This window comes from Dama dama, chromosome 10 (genome assembly GCF_033118175.1).
Source record: "Dama dama isolate Ldn47 chromosome 10, ASM3311817v1, whole genome shotgun sequence".
NCBI classification, from domain to species: Eukaryota; Metazoa; Chordata; class Mammalia; order Artiodactyla; family Cervidae; genus Dama; species Dama dama.
Window position 1 is genome coordinate 20,622,530 of NC_083690.1, and position 22,994 is coordinate 20,645,523.

Below are 22,994 nucleotides of genomic sequence, written 5' to 3' on the forward strand. Positions count from 1 at the left end.
TCTCTCCTTGCTATTCTTTGGAACTCTGCCTTCAAATGGATATATCTTTCCTGTTCTCCTTTACCTTTCGCTTCTCTTCTTTTCATAGCTATTTGTTAAGGCCTACTCAGACAACCATTTTGCCTTTTTCCATTTCTTTTTCTTGGGTATGATCTTGATCACTGCCTCCCGTACAATGTCACGAACCACCGTCATAGACAGTAGCCTGCACCAAGCTCGTCTGTCCATGGGATTTTCTAGGCAAGAATACTGGAGTGGGTTGCCCTTTCCTTCTACAGGGAATCTTCCCAACCCAGGGACCGAACCCAGGTCTCCTGCATTGTAGACAGACACTTTAATGTCTGAGCCACGAGGGAAGTCCTATGTAAGGAGTTAGTATTTACCAAAATTCTCCAGAAGGACTGAGGGCATGCAAAACCTGAATGGGTGAAGAGATTTTAATTACATACAACTGGTAAAGTACATTAAGCTAAAATATGTGTAGATACAATCATACTCTCCAATGAGACAAAATACTGAATACCCACTAGAAAAATGAGTCAAATGCTAGAATAGGCACTCCATAAGAAAGGATAAAGTGTTACTCTGTGAATCTTCTTTTACAACTGTAAATCTTATGAAGTCTCAATTCAGATCAAGATAATGGATCAAAATTAACTTTTGCATTAATTCTATTTTTATTATTTAAGGAATGCCATTTCTCTGCAGTGGCTCTACCATTTTATATTCCTACCAAGAGAGCACAACAATTCCAATTTCTTCACTTCTAACCCACATTTTTTTTTCTGTTGATTTGATAGTAGCCATGTAATGGCTGTAAAGCGGACTCTGATTACAGTTCTGATTTACATTTCACATCTTCATGTGCTTATTGCCCATTCACACATCTTCTTTGGAGAAATGTCTATTCAAATCCTTTGCCCATTTTTTAAAACTTTTTATTTTTGTATTGGGGATAGTCAAATAACAATGTTGTGATAGTTTCAGGTGAACAATGAAGGGACTCAGTCACACATATACATGTATCCATTCTACCCCAAAGCCCCCTTCTATCCAGGCTACCAATGACATTGAGTAGAGTTCCGTGTGTTATGCAGTAGTTCCTTGTTGGTTATCCATTTTTAAATATAGCAGTGTGTACATGACCATCTCAAACTCCTTAATTGTCCCTTCCTCCTGGCAACCATAAGTTTGTTTTCTAAGTCTATGAGACTCTTTCTGTTTTGTAAGTAAATTTATTTGTATCATTTCTTTTTAGATTCCACATATAAGGGATGTCATACAATATTTCTCCTTCTCTATCTGACTTACTTCACTCAGTATGACGCTTTGAGGTCCATCCATGTTGCTTCAAATGCATTATTTCATTCTTCTTAATGGCTGAGTAATATTCCATTGTATAGATGAAAGGTTGTTGCTGACCCACGAAAAGATGCTGGAATTCTTGGCCTCCGGAGGAGAAGAATTCAATCCGGGGCCAGAGACGAGGCTTGATCACTCAGCGCTTTTGTGTAATAAAGTTTTATTAAAGTATAAAAGAGATAGAGAAAGCTTCTGACATAGGCATCAGAAGGGGACAGAAAGAGTACCCCCTGCTAGTTTTTAGCTGGATGTTATATAGTTACTAGCAGTCTGTTAATGAAAGAAAGGAATATCTTAAAACTCAGAATGGCACCAGGCCCCTCATCCATAAAATATATTTTGGGATAATTCTGGCACCAGACAAGTCATCCCGGGCCGTAAAATGATTGACTTAAATCTTGTAGAAGGGCAGATTACCATACAAATAGTTTTATATACATAGATTAGGGGAACAATGTCTGAGTATAACATAGTTGTTTGTCAAGTTGGTTCTGAGCCGTTAGGCAGAACTGACTTGAAGAGAGTCTGGGGTAAATGCATAGTACATTAACATAGCTTAAGACAAACATTTCCATAAGAAGAATGCATTGGCTAACTCAAGGTTTGAGAATAGTTAACTTCAAGTGGAACCAGGTGTCATTATGGCAACACAGTATTTTAAGAGAAACCTCCTTTTAAATTTATATAGAGAAGGGAAAAAAAAAAAAATATATATATATATATATATATATATATATATATATATATATATATATATATATGACTAGTTTGTTTCCTCCTGCCGCTTAAGAGAGAGATGAAAAATGTCTGACACTTGCAGCCTATTTCCTCTATTTGGAGACCCCTGGCCTTCCTGCCTGTTACCCTCTCATATATGTACCACATCTTCTTTATCCTTATCTCAGTTGATGGACATTTACTTTCATGTCTTGGCTGTTGTAAATAGTGCTTCAGTGAACATTGCGGTGAATGTATCTTTTCAGATCATGTTATTCTCTGGATGTATGCCCAGGAATGGGATTGTAGGGTCATATGGTAGCTCTATTTTTAGTTTTTTTAAGGAACCCCATGCTGTTCTCCATAGTGACTCTACCAATTTACATTCCCACCAGCAGTGTAGAAAGGTTTCCTTCTCTCCACACTCTCTCCAGCATTTATTGTTTGTGGATTTTTTGATGATAGTCATTCTGACTGATGTGAGGTGATATTCATTGTAGTTTTGATTTGCATTTCTCTCATAATTAGCAATGTTGACCATCTTTTTTGGTACCTACTGGCCATCTGTATGTCTTTTTTGGAGAAAAGTCTATTAAAGTCTTCTGCCCATTTTTTGAGTGGGTTGTTTGTTTTTATGCTGTTCATGAGCTGTTTGCAAATTTTGGAGACTAATCCTTTGTCAGTCACATCATTTGCAAATATTTTCTCCCAATCTGTGGGTTGTCTTTTCATTTTGTTTATCATTTCCTTTGCTGAGCAAAAACTTTTGAGTTTAAATAGGTCTGATTTATTTATTTTGTTTTTATTTCCATTATTATAGGATCTGGATTTTTAAAAAAACTGTTGCTGTGGTTTATGTCAGTGAATGTTCACCTATGTTTTCCTCTAGGAGTTTTATAGTGTCTGGTCTCATATTTAAGCTGCTAATCCATTTCATTTTTATGTCTGGAGTTAAATAATGATCTATTTTCATTTTTACATGTGGCTGTCCAGTTTGTCCAGCAACATTTGTTGAAGAGACTGTCTTTCCAACATTGTACAGTCTTGCTTCCTTTGTCAAGATTAATTGGTCATCAGTGCATGGGCTTATTTCTGGATTTTCTATCCTATTTCATTGATCTATTTTCTATTTTTGTGCCAGTATCATACTGTTTTGATGACTGTAGCTTTGTAGTATAGTCTGAAGTCAAGGAGCCTGATTCCTACAGCTGTTTTTATTTTTCAAGATTGCTTTGGCTATATGAGAGTTCCAGAAAAACATCTGCTTCCACTTTATTGACTACACCAAAGGCTTTGACTGTGTGGATCACAATAAACAGTGGAAAATTCTTAAAGAGATGGGACTACCAGACCACCTGACCTGCCTCCTGAGAAACCTGTATGCAGGTCAAGAAGCAACAGTTAGAACTGGACATGGAACAACAGACTGGTTCCAAATTGGGAAAGGAGTACATCAAGGCTGTATATTGTCACCCTGCTTATTTAACTTATATGCAGAGTACATCATGAGAAATGCTGGACTGGATGAAACACAAGCTGGAATCAAGATTTCCAGGAGAAATATAAATAACCTCAAATATGCAGATGACACCACCATTATGACACAAAGCGAATAAGAACTAAAGAGCCTCTTGATGAAAGTGAAAGAGGAGAGTGAAAAAGTTGGCTTAAAACTCAATATTCAAAAAACAAAGATCATGGCATCTGGTCCCATCACTTCATGGCAAATCGATAGGGAAACAGTGGAAACAGTGTCAGACTTTATTTTGTTCGGCTCCAAAATCACTGCAGATGGTGGTTGCAGCCATGAAATTAAAAGTTGCTTGCTCCTTGGAAGAAAAGTTTTGAACAACCTAGACAGTATATTAAAAAGCAGACACATTACTTTGCCAACAAAGGTCTCTCTAGTCAAAGCTATGGTTTTTCCAGTGGTCCTGTATGGATGTGAGAGTTGGACTGTAAAAAAAAAAACTGAGTGCTGAAGAACTGATGCTTTTGAACTGTGGTGTTGGAGAAGACTCTTGAGAGGCCATTGGACAGCAAGGAGATCCAAACCAGTCCATCCTAAAGGAAATCAGTCCTGAATATTCATTGGAAGGACCGATGCTGAAGCTGAAACTCCAATACTTTGCCCACCTGATGGGAAGAACTGACTCATTTGAAAAGACCCTGATGCTGGGAAAGATTGAAGGCAGGAGAAGAAGGGGGCGACAGAGGATGATATGGTTGGCTGGCATCACTGACTCAATGGACATGAGTTTGAGTAAACTCCGGGAGTTCGTGATGAACAGGGAGGCCTGGTGTGCTGCACTCCATGGGGTTGCAAAGAATCGGACACGACTGAGTGACTGAACTTTGAACTTGGCTATATGGGGTCTTGTGTGTCTCCATACAAATTTTGAGATTTTTTTTGTTCTAGTTCTGTGAAAATTGCCATTAGTAATTTGATAAGAAGTGTACTGAATTTGTAGATTGCCTTGGATAATATAGTTTTTGACAATATTGATTCTTCCAATCCACAAACATGGTATGTCTTTTCATATGCTTATATCTCCTTTGATTTCTTTCATCAGCATCTTATAGTTTTGGAGTTACAGGTCTTTGTTTTGTCTCCTTAGGTAGATTTATGCCTAGGTATTTAATTATTTTTGATCTTTGCCCATTTTTGAGTCAGATTCTTTTTTGATGTTGAATTTTAGAATTTATATATATTAGGCTGGTGCAAACGTAATTTTGGTTTCAGACCATGAATTTTAAATCTTTATAACTAGACTCAAACACATCTTTATAAATCAAAATAGGAACCATTACAATCAACACACTTTTGCCAATGAGAAATAAGTTTGTTTATTCCTGTAGCATAAAAATCCACGCTTCGGGATTCAGTGAACTCTTGGAAAGCATTCTCCACATCCTGCTTGTTGTGCAGGTGTTTTCTCTGCAAAAAGTTGTTGAGATGCTTGGAAAAGTGGTAGTCAGTTGGCAAGAGGTCAGGTGAATATGGCGGATGAGGCAAAACTTTGTAGCCCAATTCGTTCAACTTTTGAAGTGTTGGTCGTGCAATGTGCGGTTGGGCATTGCCATGGAGAAGAATTAAGATCCTTTCTGTTGACCAATGCAGGTTGTAGGCATTGCAGTTTTCAGTGCTTCGCATCAATTTGCTGAGCATACTTCTCAGATGTAATGGTTTCATCAAAATTCAGGAAGCTGTAGTGGATCAGATGGGCAGCAGACCATCAAACAGTGAACATGAACTTCTTTTGGGGCAAGTTTTCTTTGGGAAGTGCTTTGGAACTTCTTCTTGGTCCAACCCCTGAGTTGGTCATCACTGGTTGTCTTACACAATCCACTTTTTGTTGCACATCACAATCTGATCAAGAAATGTTCATTGCTGTTGCATAGATTAAGAGAAGACAACACTTCAAAACAACATTTTTTTTTTTTTGGTCAGCACTTGAGGCACTCCACTTATTGAGCTTTTTCCCTTTCCAATTGCTTCAAATGCCAAATGACTATAGAATGGTCAGTGTTGAGTTCTTGGGTAACTTTTTTTGTAGTTGTAAGAGGATCCGCTTCAGTGATGGCTCTCAATTTGTTGCTGTCAACTTCTAATGGCTGGCCACTATGCTTCTCATCTTCAAGGCTCTCATCTCCTTTGCAAGACTTCTTGAACCACAACTGCACTGTACATTTGTTAGCTGTTTGTGGGTCAAATGCACTGTTGATGTTGTGAGTTGTCTCTGCTGCTTTTATGACCCATTTTCAACTAAAATTAAAAAAGCCCTTGAATTTAATTTTTGTCTAACATCACTCCCATAGTCCAAAATAAATATAAAATAAACAGTAAGGAATAAGTCATTAGCAAAAAACATACAGTGAGAAATGTGCATTAAAATGATGGGTAACATAACCACATTTATTTAGAATGTATTCTAATATCAAACAGCAAATTTCAGCAATGCAAAACCATAATTACTTTTGCACCACCCTAGTATATTCTTGACATTAATTCTTTACTAGACATATGACTGCAGATACTTTCTGCTTTTCTATAAATTGCATTTTCACTCTGTGGAGATTGTCTTTGATGCATGAAAGTTTTTTCATTTTTGTGAAGTACAATTTGCCTATTTTGCCTTTTGTTGCTTATGCCTTTGATATCATAAACAAGAAATCATTAACAAATCCAGTGTTGTGACTCTTTTGTCCTATGTTTTCTTCTAAGGGTTTTATAGTTTTTGGTCTTTGACCCATTTTGAGTGGTGTTAAGTAAGGGTCCAAATAACTATATATCCCTCTCTTTTGGACCTCCTTCCATCTAGGTCACCACAGTGCATTAAGTAGAATTCCCTGTGCTATACAGTATAGAACATGATGTTTTGATATGTGTATACATTATGAAATAGTAACCACAGTAAAGCTAATTAACATATCCATATCCATCACCTCATACAGTTACCATTTTCTTTTTTGGTGATGAGAACACTTGAGATCTACTATTCTACAACATTTCAAATTTACAATACATTATTATTAATTATAGTCACCATAGTGTACTTGTGGAAAACTGTAGAACTTAGTTAACACCATTCAAACTGGATCAAAGACCTAAATGTAATAACTAAAGCTATAGGTTATGTTTTTAGTCTGTGGATATTGTCTTTTGATACATGAAAGCTTTTAATTTTCATGAAGTACAGTTTGCCTGTTTTGCCTTTTGCTACTTATGTATGTGTATAATCTATTCATTTTGCTATACAGTAGAAACTAGCACAACATTGTAAAGCTACTGTGAAAGTGAAAGTGAAAGTCGCTCAGTCATGTCTGAATCTTTGCGACCCCATAAACTATATAGTCCATGGAATTCTCTAGGCCAGAATACTGGAATGGCTAGTCTTTCCCTTCTTTAAGGGAATCTTCCCAACCCAGGGATCGAACCCAGGTCTCCCTCACTGCAGGCAGATTCTTTACAAGCTGAGCAACAAAGCTAACATACTCAAGTAAAAATTTTTTGAAAATCATATTTTGTACCTTTAATATTTATAATTTTCACTCGTCAGTCACACTTAAATTGGAAAATAAAAAGAAGATAAATCGAAAGCAAATGGCAAGATGTTAGATACAAACTCAAATATATCACTAATTACACTACATGTAAATAGCCTAAAAACAATTCATATGCTTGTAAGAGAGTATGTGTATGTGTGTGGGAGATTTTTTCATCAGGGTTATCTCTAGATATTGGAACTATTTTCCTTTCATTTTTTTATATTTTGTAGTGTTTTCCTAATGGAAATTATTACCAATAAATAAAATATGAAGAATAAAAATTTTAGAAAAATGACAGAGAATTTTTTTTCCTTAGGTTATAATTACTTGTGTATATTTTTTTCATTCTTCTTAAGCATCCATACCAAAAGACACAGCTTCAGACATAGGCACTAAATGGAAAATGTAAAGATTTAAAACAAAACCTACTATCCAAAATCCCTATCATTTTATAACATAAAGAACACCTTAACATCCAAAGAAGAGTTATTATCTTTGATTTAAGATAAGTGCTTTAACTTGAATAAATTCAGCTTAATGAAGCACAATATGTTATCATTGTTTTTCTCATCTTACCACAGAATGGTAGAAACTTTACCATGGATTGGCATCAGTCCTCTGACTGGTGTATTGAGAGCCATCATTATCATACTTGGTCTTCCCTGGTGGTTCAAATGGTAAAGAATCTGCCTGCAATGTGGGAGACCAGGGTTCAATCCCTGGGTCAGGAAGATCCCCTGAAGAAGGGAATGGCAACCCACTCCAGTATTCTTGCCTGGAAAACCCCATGGACAGAGGAGACTAGAGGGCTACTGTCCATGGGGTCACATAGAATCGGACAGGACTGAGTGACTAATACTTTCACTTTCACATTATCATACTGCTTTTATACTTAACAATCAGTAAGAAAGATCAAGGAGTCCTTCAAATTTGGAAATTTGTTTGCTATTTGACAAATAAAATAGATTGAAGGTATAGTCAAAGTAAAATATTTTGTGCTTTTTGTGTGTATATGTGTGTATTTAGGGTAAATAAGCTGGCAGATTCTGAAGTGGAGAGTCAATCTATCCAGTCTCTTCATTTGATGAGCCAAAGAAGTCAAAACAGGAATCGGAGTAAGAGAGTGTTCAGAAACTATGAAAGACCAGTTATTACCAGATTAAATGAAATTGCTAACATTAAATTTAATACTGGGGTGAGTATATTCACTAAGAATGTAAAACTAGTATATTTGGCTTGGGTGTATATACTATCTGAACTTAAAAGATGTTGGCCATAGGAGAGTCAAGCAGATATGGAACAGTCTGTACTACAACTCCATTAATTTCCTGATGCAAGAGAAATGGGTTTTAGATAAAGATCACAGCTATGCCACTCTCACCATTGTTATTTCTCAGAATCACTGAGAAGTTCTCTTCATTTTCTAATAAATTTTCCCTTTGCTTGGTTCTAGCAAGACCCAAGAGTTACTTTTAGAAGATATTGGTTTATCAGATTAGGGGCATTTTCTCACTATGAACCATTCTTAATATACTAAATAAAGTAAAAGATAGTAGTTGTATACAAGTTTTATGGGGATATTTCCCTTAAAAAAGAGAGATGGAAAGATTATGGTTTGATGTTAAATAAAATAAATAAATATAATTTTTTCCAATCAGAAATAATACAAATATATTAATGAATAAAATCACCTTGACAAGATTTTCAGTGTAATTAGGTAAGAAACCATATGTTAAGTCTTTTCCCTTAATACCTTATACAAATAAACTTTTCCATACCATTTTGTTTTCTTTGGTTAAATTCAAGAATATATTTGTATAATATGTATAATTTGTATAATATATTTGTATAATAATCTTTTGCTATAAAAATTTTAAGCATTGAATTTCAATTTGAATATCTTCTTTGGATCACAAGTAATTCTGATGCCATCTTCTTCTCCTCTTTTTAGTTTCCACTTTACCGCCAGCAGTTTCATTCCATGTTTTTAAAGAGAGCACTATTCAACTGGCGCAGTTGGAAGTTGACATTGCTACATATATCAATAATTTTGTTTGTCACTACTTACCTCTTAACAACTCTAAACTTGTATTATACTATGCCTGCCAGAGAAATGGACTTAAGTCAATATGGTCGAACAATTGTGCCTTACTCAATTTCTGGGAAGTCTGTTTTGGCTCTGAACCTCATAAAGAACCTTGAGATTTTTTTAAAGCTTAAGAATCAAGAACTTCGGGAAGTACAAGGTAAGACCTTTAGGAAAAAAGAGACTGCTGCTATATGAAGACCTACATGTATCACTTGCAAAGAAGAAAGTTAACTATGCTATCTAGCTACCCATTTCTTTCTTTTCCTACTAACTACCAGTATCTTAGAGGCAGCTAAATCAAAGATCAAAAATGTACACTTTACGGCAGCTGGGCACAAAAGTTAATAATTAATGGAAGCATTCTCGCTGCAGTGGTCTTTCAGCTAATTGTATCACCTTTCAAAGGATGAATAAAACAGCCAAAATACTATGTTGTTGTGAAATTTAGCATACAAATTTGTATTCTGACCAGAATATAAAATGTTTCTCTAAGCTCTCACAGGGTAAAATAGTTCCAAGATCTGAAGGTTCTTCTTTACAATATTGATCTTTCTAAAAACAGGTGGCTGAAGACTTAATAGATTGATTTTTCAGAACTACTATTTTGAAGATAGTACAAATAGCTATACTCATTTGTTCAGTGTTTACTTTTGGTCATAACTGTGAATATACTGAACAATTTTTCTGCATTATGTTTCTAAATGCTAAAAGCAACCCTTTTTATGTAGCTTTTTTTTTTTTCTGTCCATTTATGTGTAAAGCATGTGTGCTCAGTCATGTCCAATTCTTTGTGACCCCATGGACTGTAGTGCGCCAGGCTCCTGTGTCCATGGAATTTTCCAGGCAAGAACACTATAGTGGGTTACCATTTCTTATTCCAGGGACTCTTCCCAACCCAGAGATCAAACTGTAAGCCGAGTGTGGAGAAAAAGAGAATGAGCCAGGCAGTCAGGCAGAGAACGATTTATTATAGGAAGAAAGCAAGTGACTGACTTTAGAGAGAAACCAGTACTCTCCCTTTACAGCCAACTCTTCTTATACCCTATCAATGGGAATTTGTGCCCTGAAGGGAGGGGGCCTTTGTTTATCTTCAGCCTGCAGCTGGGGTCTTGTGATCATGTAGTCAGAGGGGTCTCGTGGTCAGGTGGTCACATAGTCTTGAGAAACTGGCACCAGCAGGGAAAAACAGGATATCACCTTAAGGAAAAAACAGTATGCCACCAGGGCAGTGTGGCCACTGTGACTTCATCCCTTGTTTGTCAGGTAACCATAATGGGCTATTTTTAAACAATACGCTATGAGCCAGCCCCTTTTGAACCCTAACACAAACCTGCATCTCTTGCATCTCCTACATTGACAGGAAAACATTGCTTTTTTAACCACAGGACCACCTGGGAAGCCCATAAATTAGTCCAAAACCTAGTGGATGGAGAATTTTGAATTCTTGTATGTCCACTCTTCCACAAAAGCAACAGAAATACTTCAAAAATAATTCTTAAAAATCAACCAACTTACAATATTGAAAATTAAGCAAAAGCACAGAACAAGCTAAAAAGTGTCTATTTTTAAAACTACTGAACATCTATTTAAAAAAAAATAATAGCAAAATCTGTGGCATTTTAACTTAGAACTATTCCTAGCTATGGATTTTCTAGCAGTTATGTACTGATGTAAGAATTAGACCGCAAATAAGACTGAGCACTGAAGAATTGATGCTTTCAAACTACAGTGCTGGAGAATCCTCTTGAGAGTCCATTGGACAGCAGCAAGGAGATCAAACAGTCGGTCCTAAAGGAAATCAACCTTGAATATTCATTGGAAGGACTGATGTTGAAGCTGAAGCTCTAATACTTTGGCCACATGATGTGAAGAGCCGACTCACTGGGAAAGACCCTGATGCTGGGAAAGACTGAGGGGAAGAGGAGATGAGGACAACAGATGATAAGATGGTTGGATGGCATCATTGACTCAATGGACATGAGTTTGAGCAAACTCTGGAAGATAATGAAGGACAGGAAATCCTGGCATGCTGCAGTTCATAGTGTTACAAAGGGTTGGACACAGCTTAGCGACTGAATAACAACAGTTCCTATGGGTCTCCCTCCCCTCAGTGGTGTGGTATCCATGAAAGCCAGAACCTCACAGTTGATGGAAAGAGCTAATCTCTTCAGAGCCCTGTTAAAAGTCCCATTTATGAGGATTGCCAATACTTTGACTGAAATAGAAGCTCTTTGAAAAACTCTATTCCCAAGGCATTATTCCTATTGAATTTAAATTAGGGCTCAACTCTTTAGGAAAATCCCTAACCCAAGGGAATTATTTAAAGCAATAGAAATCCAAAAAAATAAAATAAAAAATAGAAATCCACTGGTAATAGCATCACAGGTAGCTAAGGCTGTGCTTTCAGTTGGGCCAAATAAGAGCTTACCCAGAAAGCAATTTTAAAGGAATACCTGGGGAGCTAGATGACCACAGTGGACTTTAAAGTTCTGATATTCCTGCAGACCTAGAAAGCTCAGAATGGTAGTATGCATGGCCAGAAATAACCTAGGAAATGAGAAGGATCCAGTCACTTACTTCTAGTTGATGTTGAGGCCCTACCCAAGCAAGCAATGAAAGCTGAGGCTGACTTGTAAGCTGCCTGAAATTTGAAGGTGTGCCTTTGTTCAAAGATCTCTTTGGCCAAGGGTAGTAGACTTACTGGCTCTAGACATTTAAAAGAATCTTTTAGCTAATTGCTAAGTTATATTGATTTAAGACTGACCCCTAGAAGCCAGGCTTAAAGGTCAGAATTTTTTTTAAGTTCATCAGAGAAATAAGTGGCTGCATACTGTAGAGAGTACAAAATCTACAGAACTGTCCATAGAAATCATTAAGCAAATGAGTAGCAGCAACAACAAAATTAACAGTAACAACACACAGGGAAGTTCAGATACCAGAGTTGATACACTATCCTATATGCCCAGTTTTCAACAACAGCAGAATGATAAGAGAAAGAGTAATGGGCTAAATTGTGTCCCTTCAAAATTAATATGCTAAACCCTACCTCCAATATCTCAAAATGTGACTGTATTTGGATATTAGATCTTTAAAAAAGTAATTAATTTAAAAGTCTTCAAGAGTGGTTCCAATGTGCAGATGAGGTTAGAACCATAGAATCAGAGGAACTCCGGGCTCAGGGATGCCAGGCATAGATGTGGGAGGAAGTAAGGGGCTCCTCTAAAAACAGGGAGATTAAGAAAAATGTGGGCTTCTGGTTCAAGATTTCAGAGTAGAAGGATGTGCACTTCTCTCCTCCTTTAAGAGGACCAGAATCACAACTAGTTGTTGACAGGAGGGCATGGGAACCACCAGAAAAAGTCACCCATGTCCAAAGACAAGAAGCCACGAGATAATAGGAGGGGCACAATCACAATAAAATCAAATCCCTGCCGGGTGGGTGACCCACAAACTGGAGAACAATAATCCCAAAGAAGCTTTCCCACTGTTGCAAAGGTTCTGAGCCCCACATCAGCCTTCACAGCCTGGGAATCTGACAAAGGAACTGGGACTCAACAGGGAATTTGACGTTGAAGGCCAGAAGAATTTGGTTATAGGACTTCCACAGGACTGGAAGAAATAGAGACTTCACTCTTGGAGGGACAAAACCACCTTGCTGTAACCAAGACCCAGGGGAAAGGAGCAGCGACCCCACAGGAGACTGACCCAGACCTGCCTGCTAGTGTTGGAGGGTCTCCTGTGGAGGCATGGGTCAGCAAGTGCTCACCACAAGGATGGAGGCACTGGCAACAGCAGTCCTTTAAGGCCCTGCTTGGTATAAGAACTCCTGGAGATCACCATTAACCCTACCACAGAGCCCATAGACCCAGGGCTGGGTTGCCCCAGGTTAAACAACTAACAGGGAACACAACCACAGCCATCAGCAGATAATTGTGTTAAAGCTTTATTGAGCAACACCCACCAGAGCAACACCCAGTTTTTCCTATCACCAGTCCCTCCCATCAAGAAGCTTACACAAGCTTCTTGGCCTCATCCACCAAAGGGCAGACAGAAGAAGCCAGAAGAACCACAATTCCACAGTGTTAGAACAAAAGCCACATGACAGAAGGTTAATCAGGATGAAAAAGCAGAGTTATGTCCCAGATGAAGGGATAAGATAAAACCCCAGAATAACAATTAAATGAAGTGGCGATAAACAACCTTACAGGAAAAGAATTCAGAATCGTGATAGTGAAGATGACCCAGGATCTCAGAAACAGAATGGAGAAGATGCAAGAAATGTTTACCAAAGACCTTCAAGAGCTAAAGAACAAACAAATAGAGATGAACAATACATTAGAAGGAATCAATAGCAGAATAACTGAGGCCGAAGAATGGAGAAGTGACCTGGAGGACAGAATGGTGGAAAACACTGCCACGGAACAGAATATGAGGAGGAGGGGCGGGGGGAGGCGGGGAATGAAAAGAAATGAAGACAGCTTATGAGATGACTGAGACAACATTAACTGCACCAACAATCACATTATAGGGGTCCCAGAAGGAGAAGAGAGAGAGAAAGGACTTGAGAAAATATTTGAAGGCATAGTAGCTGAACACTTCCCTAACATGGGAAAGGAAATTGTTAACCAAGTCCAGGAAGCACAGACAGTCCCAGGCAAGATAAAACCATGGAGGGAAACACTGACACATAGTAGTCAAACTGACAAAATATAAATACAAAGATAATATATTAAAAGCAACAAGGGAAAAATGATAAATAGCATGCAATGGAACTCCCATCAGGTTAATAGCTGATTTCTCAACAGAATCTCTACAAGCCAGAAGTGCATGACATGATATATTAAAGTGATGAAAGTGAAGAAACTACAACCAACAATATTCTACCCAGCAAAACTCTTGTTCAGATTTGATGGAGAAATCAAAAGCTTTCCAGACAAGCAAAAGTTAAGAGAATTCAGCATCACCAAACCTGTTTTACAGCAAATGCTAAAGAAACTTCTGTAGGCAGAAAACACAAGAAAAGGAAAAAACTTACACAAAGTAAATTCAAAACAATTAAGAAAAGTGTAATAGGATGATACTTATCAATAATTAGGGCTTCCAATGTTGTGCTAGTTGTAAAGAACCCACCTGCCACTGCAGGAGGCGTAAGAGAAATGGATTTGATCCCTGGGTCAGGAAGATCCCCGGGAGTAGGAAATGGCAACCCACTCCAGTGTTCTTGTCTGGAGAATCCCAGAGACAGAGGAGCCTGGTGGGCTACAGTCCATGGGGTTGCTAAGAGTTGGACACAATTGAAGCAGCTTAGCACATACCACATCACTCTACTCAATCCCACAAATTGTGTGTAATTATTCTATATCATTAGGTTAATCATGTTCCCATTATGACTTGCAATATAATTATCTTTTATTTTTTTGGTTTGGCTATTGATTGTGAAAGCTGATAAACATCTTCTATTATTGTGATTATGTCACTATTAGTATTATTTACTTAATACAACTGTATCATGATTGGTCAATAGAGAATAATAGAATTGTATATCACTAAAACTAACATTTAATAGAAAAACCTGTAATCACTTCTTAAAATCCAGATGCATGTCAGAATTACCTTGGAATTTTTTGAAAAATACAAATGTCCAGATATTGCTTTTGTCTTCAGAGATCCTAATGTGTTTCTGTTGCAGTGGAAGTAGGAGATATTCTGTACAGTCAGAAATAAGACCTAGAGTTGACTGTGGCTCAGACCATGAGCTTCTTACTGCAAAATTCAGACTTAAATTGAAGAAGGTAGGAAAAACCACTAAGTCATTCAGGTATGACCTAAATCAAATCCATTGTGATTACACAGTGAAGGTGATGAATTCGATTTAAAGGATTGGATCTGGTAGACAGAGTGCCTGAAGAACTATGGATGGAGGTTCATAATATTGTACATGAGGCAGTGATCAAAACCATCCCAAAGGAAAAGAAATGCAAGAAGTCAAAGTGGTTGATTGAGGAGGCTTTTACAAATAGCTGAGGAAAGGAAAGAAGAGAAGTGAAAGGCAAGGGAGAATGGGAAAAATAACCCAACTGAATGAAGAGTTCCAGAGGATAGCAAGGAGAGATTTAAAAAAGGTTTTCTTAAATGAACAATGGAAAGAAATAAAGGAAAACTAGAGAATGGGAAAGACTATAGATCTATTCAAGAAAATTAGAGATATCAAGGGAATATTCCATGCAAAGATGGGCATGATAAAGGACAGAAATGGTAAGAATCAAACAGAAGCAGAAGAGATTTAAAAAAGGTGGCAAAACTACACAAAAGAGCTATACAAAAAAGATCTTAATGACCCAGATAACCATGATGGTGTGATCACTCCCCTAGAGCCAGATATCTTGGAGTGTGAAGTCAAGTGGGCCTTAGGAAGAATTTCTACAAACAAAGTTAGTGGAGTGATGGAATTCCAGCTGAGCTATTTCAAATCCTAAAAGATGATGCTGTTGAAATGCTACACTCAATATGTCAGCAAATTTAGAAAACTCAGCAGTGGCCACAGGGCTGGAAACCATCAGCTTTCATTCCAATCCCAAAGAAGAACAATGTCAAAGAATGTTCAAACTACCACAAAATTGCACTCATCTCACATGAGACCAAGGTAATGCTCAAAATCCTTTAATCTAGGCTTCAGCAGTACATGAACCAAGAAGTTCCAGGTGAACAAGCTGGGTTTAGAAATAGCAGAGGAACCAGAGATCAAATTGCCAACATTCGTTTGATCAGAGAGAAAGCAAAGGAATTCCAGAAAAACATCTACTTCTGGTTCATTGACTATGCTAAAGCCTTTGACTGTGGATCACAACAAACTTTGGAAAATTCTTAAAGAGATTGGAGTACCAGACCACCTTACCTGTCTCCTAAGATACCTGTATGCAGGTCAAGAAGTAACAGTTAGAACCAGACAAGAACAACTGACAGGCTCACATTGGGAAAGGAGCATGTTGGGGCTGTATATTGTCACCCTGCTTGTTAAACTTCTATACAGAATACACCATGTGAAATGCCAAGCTGGCTGAATCACGAGCTGGAATCAGGATTGCTAGGAGAAATATTAGCAACTCAGATATGTAGATGATACCACTCTAATGGTAGAAATTGAGAGGTGCTAAAGAACCTCTTGAAGAGGGTAAAAGGGGAGAGTGAAAAAACTGGCTTGAATTCAACATTCAAAAGAATATGATCATGGCATCTCTCTCATCACTTCACAGCAAATAAGAAAAGTGAAATAGTAAAAAGAAACATAAAAAGAAAACAGAAAACATAAAAAGTGGAAGCAGTGACAGATTTTATTTTCTTGGGCTCCAAAGTCTGTGGATGGTGACTGCAGCGTTGAAATTAAAAGACATTTGCTCCTTGGAAGGAAAGCTATGATAAACCTAGACAGTATATTAAAAAGCAGTGACATCACTTTGCTGACAATGGTCCATTTATTATTGATACCAACAACTGGTACACTATAAAATATGTATTTAACACAAAATGCATACTTGCATAATAGAAGAACAAAAAGGAGATAAGACATATAGAAAACACAAAGCAAAATGTCAGTTATAAATACTAGAATATCAGTAATTATATTAAATATAAATGCATTAAACAATCCAGTCAAAAGGCAGAGGTTTTTCAGACTGGAATTTTTAAAATCTAACTTAGATGAAAGATTAAAGGGCTGGGGTGAGGACACAGAATACCAAAACTCACAACAGCATCAAAAAGAATAATGTACATACAAATAAATGTAAGAAGAGGTGCGAGACTTGTACACTGAAAGTTACAAACACTTCTGAAGAAAATTAATGTTCTAGATACATGAAGAGATATTCCATATCATGGATTGGAATACTGAATATCATTAAGATAGAAAATTTCCCCAAGTGGATCTATACAGTCAACACAATTCTTATCAAAATTTCAGCAGACTTTTTTGCTGAAATGGACAAGTCAATCCTCAAATGTATGAGGAAATGTAAATGACCTAGAAGAACCAAAACAATTTTGAAAAAAAAAAAAAACTATGTTTGTTTTAGACAAGAATAGAGCAAGAAATTCTTAGTAGTTTACTGTTTTTTCAAGTTGTAAACTTATAGTAGGGATTACTGATGGTGCAGAATTCTTGAGGAAATTTGAAGTAGCCATTGTGGGAATTGAAAAGGGAAGAGACAATGGGAAAAAGTTTTGACTTTGACGTAAGTAGTAGGTGACTTATTACATACTGACTAATCAATTTCTTTCTTTATTCTAGGTAATGTAATGAAATACATAAAGGAAAGTAAAGAGTATCGTGACTTCTCCCTGATTGCATTTTCCATTGAGGTTGAGAAAAACAATACAGTATTTACTATTTTTTTCAATAATGAGGCATACCACTCAGCTGCAACATCCCTAGCAGTGTTCGACAATGTTCTTTTCATGTCAGTTTCTGGCCCCAATGCCTCCATTAAAGTCTCCAACAAGCCTCAACCTCTCCCTCGTTACGGTTCTAACACAGTGTATGTATGCTTGACTTTCCTTTTACTGGAATTGAGCCTTAATATATATCCTTGTTAAGTAGCAATGTATATTTGAAAATAACTACTGAAATTAGCATTTTATACTTTTATTTCATTATTTATTCCATCTTTTATTTCATTTTCCATAGGCCTACAAGTGGATCACAAGTAGTATTATGTTTGGCTTTTGGCCTGGCTGTTGTGATTGGTAGTTTTTGCGTTCAGACAGTGACCGAGAGAACCACTAAGGCAAAGCACATCCAGTTTGTGAGTGGAGTCTATTTACTGACTTACTGGCTCTCTGCTTTGCTCTGGGATCTCATCTACTTCTCCATTACCTGCTGCTTCCTACTGGTGAGTGTTAGCTGAATTTGCACAAAGGCTTATTTTTTTATGTCTCCCACAGGAAATTTCTATTCAATTAATTGTATCCTGAAATAAAACTTGAAGAAATTTGAAACTACTTTGGCTTATTATGCCAGAGAATATATTGTGAAAACCTCATTATGGAAGTGTACTACCTTATGTTCTTTCAATTGGAAAAAAATTACTTTTCTTTGAAAAGTCTCTCTTGAATTGGCTTCCCATGTAATTGCTCAGCATAATGCCCAGGGCCCAAAACTAAAGGGAAAAGGGCTATTACTTGTTACTTATCCCTCACTAATCATATAGATAATTCACTGCCACTAATTCCCAATGCTGAGCTCTCTGATAAAACTGGACTGTAGCAATTTAGAATCATGACTTAAGCGAGGCTTTCTGTTACTATTCACAGTAGTCTCCCATTCATGCCCCAAATCCAAAATGGCTAGATCTGCAAAGCAGAACTAACTTTGACTCAGACACCCAATTTTAGATATTGAGACTAAAGAGCAAGCTTGTAAGGATGTTACAGTGTCCTTTAATGTAATGATTTTCTCATTAGTGAACTTAGCAATGTCTTTTACTTTGTATGCATATCTGAGGATGAGGTAGATGTGAAGTTGTATAGTTACTAAAGGGATAGACACATGAGTAAAGGAGGTAAGGTTTTTTTATGTACAAAAGTTATAAAAGAAAGTGAAAGTGTTGGTCGCTCAGTTGTGTCTGACTCTTTCCGACCCTATGGACTGTAGCTCACCAGGCTCCTCTGTCCATGGAACTCTGCAGACAAGATACTGGAGTGGGTTGCCATTTTCTCCTCCAGGAGATCTTCTCTGCCCAAGGATTGAACCCGGGCCTCTTGCACCGCAGGCAGATAATTTACTATCTGAGCCACCATAGCGAGTGGCTACCAGAGGTATGGTGGACTTAAATACGAGTAGGACAATGTCTCAGCCCTCAAATAGTTCACTGTTCAGCAATGGACATATAAAATAGGTGGCTAATTCTACTATAAAGGATGAGCTACCAAGTCCTAATTCAAACTATACATACCATGGAAAGGTAAAATTAGTTTTTTGAGGAAAAAGGAGAAACTTTTGATCAGTTTGGAGCCCTAGGCTTAGTTATGAAGGAGAGCTGCATCCCACCAGGTGTAACAGCTCCTCAGCAGGGACCAGAGGCTGGAACAGTTGAGGCATAGATGGGAGCGGTGAGCAAATAGTGTATACAGAGGTGCCCCAAAGCTGAAAGAGCAGAGCAGCACTTTCTTGTCACAGTGCAAGACTCTGGCCGGCATTCTCAGTGCCAGTTTCTTCTCACAGCTAACTAGCCAACTAGCATAACTAGGGGAGACCACCATCCTTTTTGAGGGCCACAGTTCTCATCTTTTGCCACAAGAATAGGGGAGTTGATCTAAGCACAATCTCTTTACTATCTCCCCTCTATGTAATGCAGTATTGAAATCAATAAGAAAAACCCCTGCATCTTCTCATCTCCATGCCAAGGATCCATTCTTTCTCTGGTTCTTTAAACTTGACTGGCACACCCAGTTGCCATTTCCTGGTTAATTGATCTATAAATAAGACCATCCATTATTAATACTTAGAGCAATATTGCCATTTATGGTTCATGAGGAGTTATTTGCCATATGTTTGTGTGTGTGTGTGTGTGTGTGTGTGTGTGTGTGTGTTATATCATTCAAAAACATTCAAGTCTGAAGTGATTAATTCACCATATTTATAGTCAAGGAAATTAAGACTCACAGATCTAATTTACTTATCCAATTTCACCCAATTTCATAACCCTAGTTAGCCTTACTTCAGTGTATTGTAATTTATATATTCACAGTCATCCTGAATAATGTACTTTAAACTTATTTCTACTCTCATATATGCAGTTCTGTCTGTCTTAACATCATACTTTACTTTATATCTTCTGTATCCTTTTTGCCTGGTAGTGCTTGTTCTGTGTGTGTATGTGTGTGTGTGTGTGTGTGTGTATGGGTTTCTCTCTCTCTCTCTCTCTCCTCTTCTCTTTCTGTCTCGCTCTCCCCCTCCCAAAATTCCCTTTCATGGTTCTCAGATGGAGTTCTCCATGGGTTCTCAGCTTTGCTTATTTATCTGACTTGGCTATCCCTTGTTGTTTTAAATGAGACACTCCCTCACTCTGCTCTAGTTCTGTAAAAAGCCACCAGTTAGATTTATTCTTGGACCCAACAAGAGGAGGCAAGATGCTATAATTTAACAATATTAAGTATCTTAGGGCTTCCCTTGTGGCTCAGCTGGTAAAGAATCCGCCTGCAATGTAGGAGTTCTGGATTCAATCCCTAGGTTGGGAAGATCTACTGGAAAAGGGAAAGGCTACCCTCTCCAATATTCTGGCCTGGAGAATTCCATGGGCTGTATAATCCATCAGGTCGCCAAGAGTCAGACACACAACTGAGCGACTTTCACTTTCACTCTCACTTTGTATTCTTTACTATATTCCATTGATGTGTCTATAATATGCCTCTACAAATCTGTTTTAATTATGGTAGTTTTATAATATATTTAATTATTTTTATGGATTGACCTTCCTCACTTCCCTCATTAACCTTCTTCTGCAGAATTCCCTGGCTATCTTGATATGTTTTGTTTGTTTACATGTAATCTGTAAAATCAGCTTATCTAATTTTTTTAAATCTTGTTGCTATTTTTATGGAGAGTAATTTGGGGAGAGTTTACTTTCTTACTATGTTGGGTCAGATTCTATCTAAAAGTAGGGTGTGTCTTCATATTTCCAAGTAGAAATTTAAATTTTCTTTGGAATAGTTCTAATTTAAGATATCCCTAAGCATTATAAGCCTTGGAATGAAGCTGCTTCTAGGTTACCTGTGGTTTCCTGCTGACTATACTCTTTTTACTTCTCTTACTTGGATTAAGTAGTTAATCTATAGTTAAAGCTGGTTTTCACCCAAGATTGCTGATCCTCTTCATATATTTTCTTTAAACATTATTGCTTAAGTATAAATTACTTCCAAAAGCATCACAGTGTTGTAATGTGGCTATTCTTAGTTAACTCTTTCTGTTTATTAGTGGCCCTGATAAATAATTCAAAAGGGTCAAACTTGCTATCTTTAGAGATATTATAGTTACCAATAATTACCATATAGGTTATTAGAAAATTATCTTCTTAATAGTTCTAGAGGTTCCCTTTTTCCTAATCTGCCCACTCTAAATTTATGCTTCCCTGTCTGATTCTCAAATGGAACGAGAAGTGATTGAAAGAGGATGTCCTTGAGTTCCTGAGATAGATGTAAAAGGCCTGGGGGTAGAGAGTGGAGCCAGGAGACAGTCTAAATGTGAGGTGTGATGCAAAGAGATTGCATAATACTATAGCAGCCACAGAGAAAATCTTTTTTTAATATATTTATGTATTATGATTATAATGTAATATGTTATACATGTTTTTATATATGTATACAAAAGCTTTTCTACTACACTTGATAAAGGCTGAGAAAGAACATCAAAAAAAAAAAAAAGAGAGATGGAGAAACTGAAGTACATAAACTAAATGAAATGGGGAGCACTGAATATGAAATAGAGAAAGTAAAACAAACTAGATAAAAGATCATCATATAGTCCAATTGGTTTTAAATATGACTGCTCATTAGAAACATAGCTGGAGTTCTGGGGAAAAAAAGCAATACCTGAGTATTTATATTTTTCAAAAAATTTAAAGATAATTCTGCTTTGTATCTGGATTTTAAAAAGTAATTACAGGTTTTTCTAGTAGATCCTAGTTCTGGTGATACAGAGTTCTATTATTTTTCTGTTGACCATTCATACAATGGTATTAAGTGAGTAATAGTTACATAATCACAATAGCAAAAGAGGTTTATCAGTTTCCACAATCAATAGTCAGACAAAAAATAAAAGATAATTACAATTGCAAGCCATAATGGGAACATGATTAACTTAACAACATAAAATAGTTACATATAATTTGGGAGGGGGGTGCGTATCAAGCAGAGTGATGTGGTAGGGTAAAAGTGCATACATGCACATGCTTTCATCCAGAGAAAATCTCTAGAGACATCATCTATGCACTAGATCACTTTTGTTCTGGGAAAATTCAGAGTTGGGCTTACTGTAGACATAGTTAATTTAATTTTAATCATGAGAGTGCTACAAAGTGATGCTCTTCCAAAAGGAAAAAAAAGAGGAAGGAAATATAGTCATTCTGTTCATGAGAGTCCTCTATTGAAAACGAGATTGCTCACTTCAGGCTTATTTTTAATGGGTAAAATTGCTTAAGTAACGAATCTATGCACCAATGAAGGCCGTGCTTGCTGTTTTCTAAGTTCTCTGGCTTGACAACTTGTTATACGATGTCCTTCACCTTGCTCTTTGCCTCTGCACTCTGTCTCAGGGAGTGTTCGTATACTGCGGAGTGGATGCCTTTGTTGCAAACTTCCATTTTCTGGACACAATGATGATCTTTATGCTGTATGGTTGGTCCGTTGTTCCTCTCATGTATCTTGGAAGCCTCCTGTTTTCTAGTAGTACTGCTGCCTACATCAAGCTCACCCTCTTTAACTACTTTTCAACTGTGTTCAGTATCGTCATTCACATCATAATGAAATTCTATGGTAAGGACTTCACACAATTTTTCCTTTCTCCAGGAAAAGTATTAAATAAATGATGGTGAAAGAGCTGGAGGATAAAAATATTAATTGCCAAACACTTACTTTCCAGGAAGCTGAAAACTTGTGCTCTTTGGAGTCAGCAAATGCTTATTGAACATATATGTGAGAAACAGAGGTTGAGAGAGAGGGGAAGGGAAAGAGAAAGTGGGCGAGAGGACAAGAGAGACACTAAGCCCTCTGAAGGCGATGGATT

The 22,994-nt window shown here is 37.2% G+C and overlaps 1 protein-coding gene across 1 annotated transcript in view; it reads left to right on the forward strand.

Moving 5' to 3' along the window:
- Positions 1-22,994, forward strand: part of LOC133063215 (phospholipid-transporting ATPase ABCA3-like) — a 215,743-nt gene that overhangs the window by 115,374 nt on the left and 77,375 nt on the right. Inside the window, exons 17-21 of the mRNA XM_061152338.1 lie at positions 8,155-8,323; positions 9,080-9,374; positions 17,505-17,751; positions 17,901-18,105; positions 22,525-22,744. Of these exons, the coding sequence (XP_061008321.1) occupies positions 8,155-8,323; positions 9,080-9,374; positions 17,505-17,751; positions 17,901-18,105; positions 22,525-22,744 (1,136 nt within the window). The remainder of the gene's footprint in view (positions 1-8,154; positions 8,324-9,079; positions 9,375-17,504; positions 17,752-17,900; positions 18,106-22,524; positions 22,745-22,994) is intronic.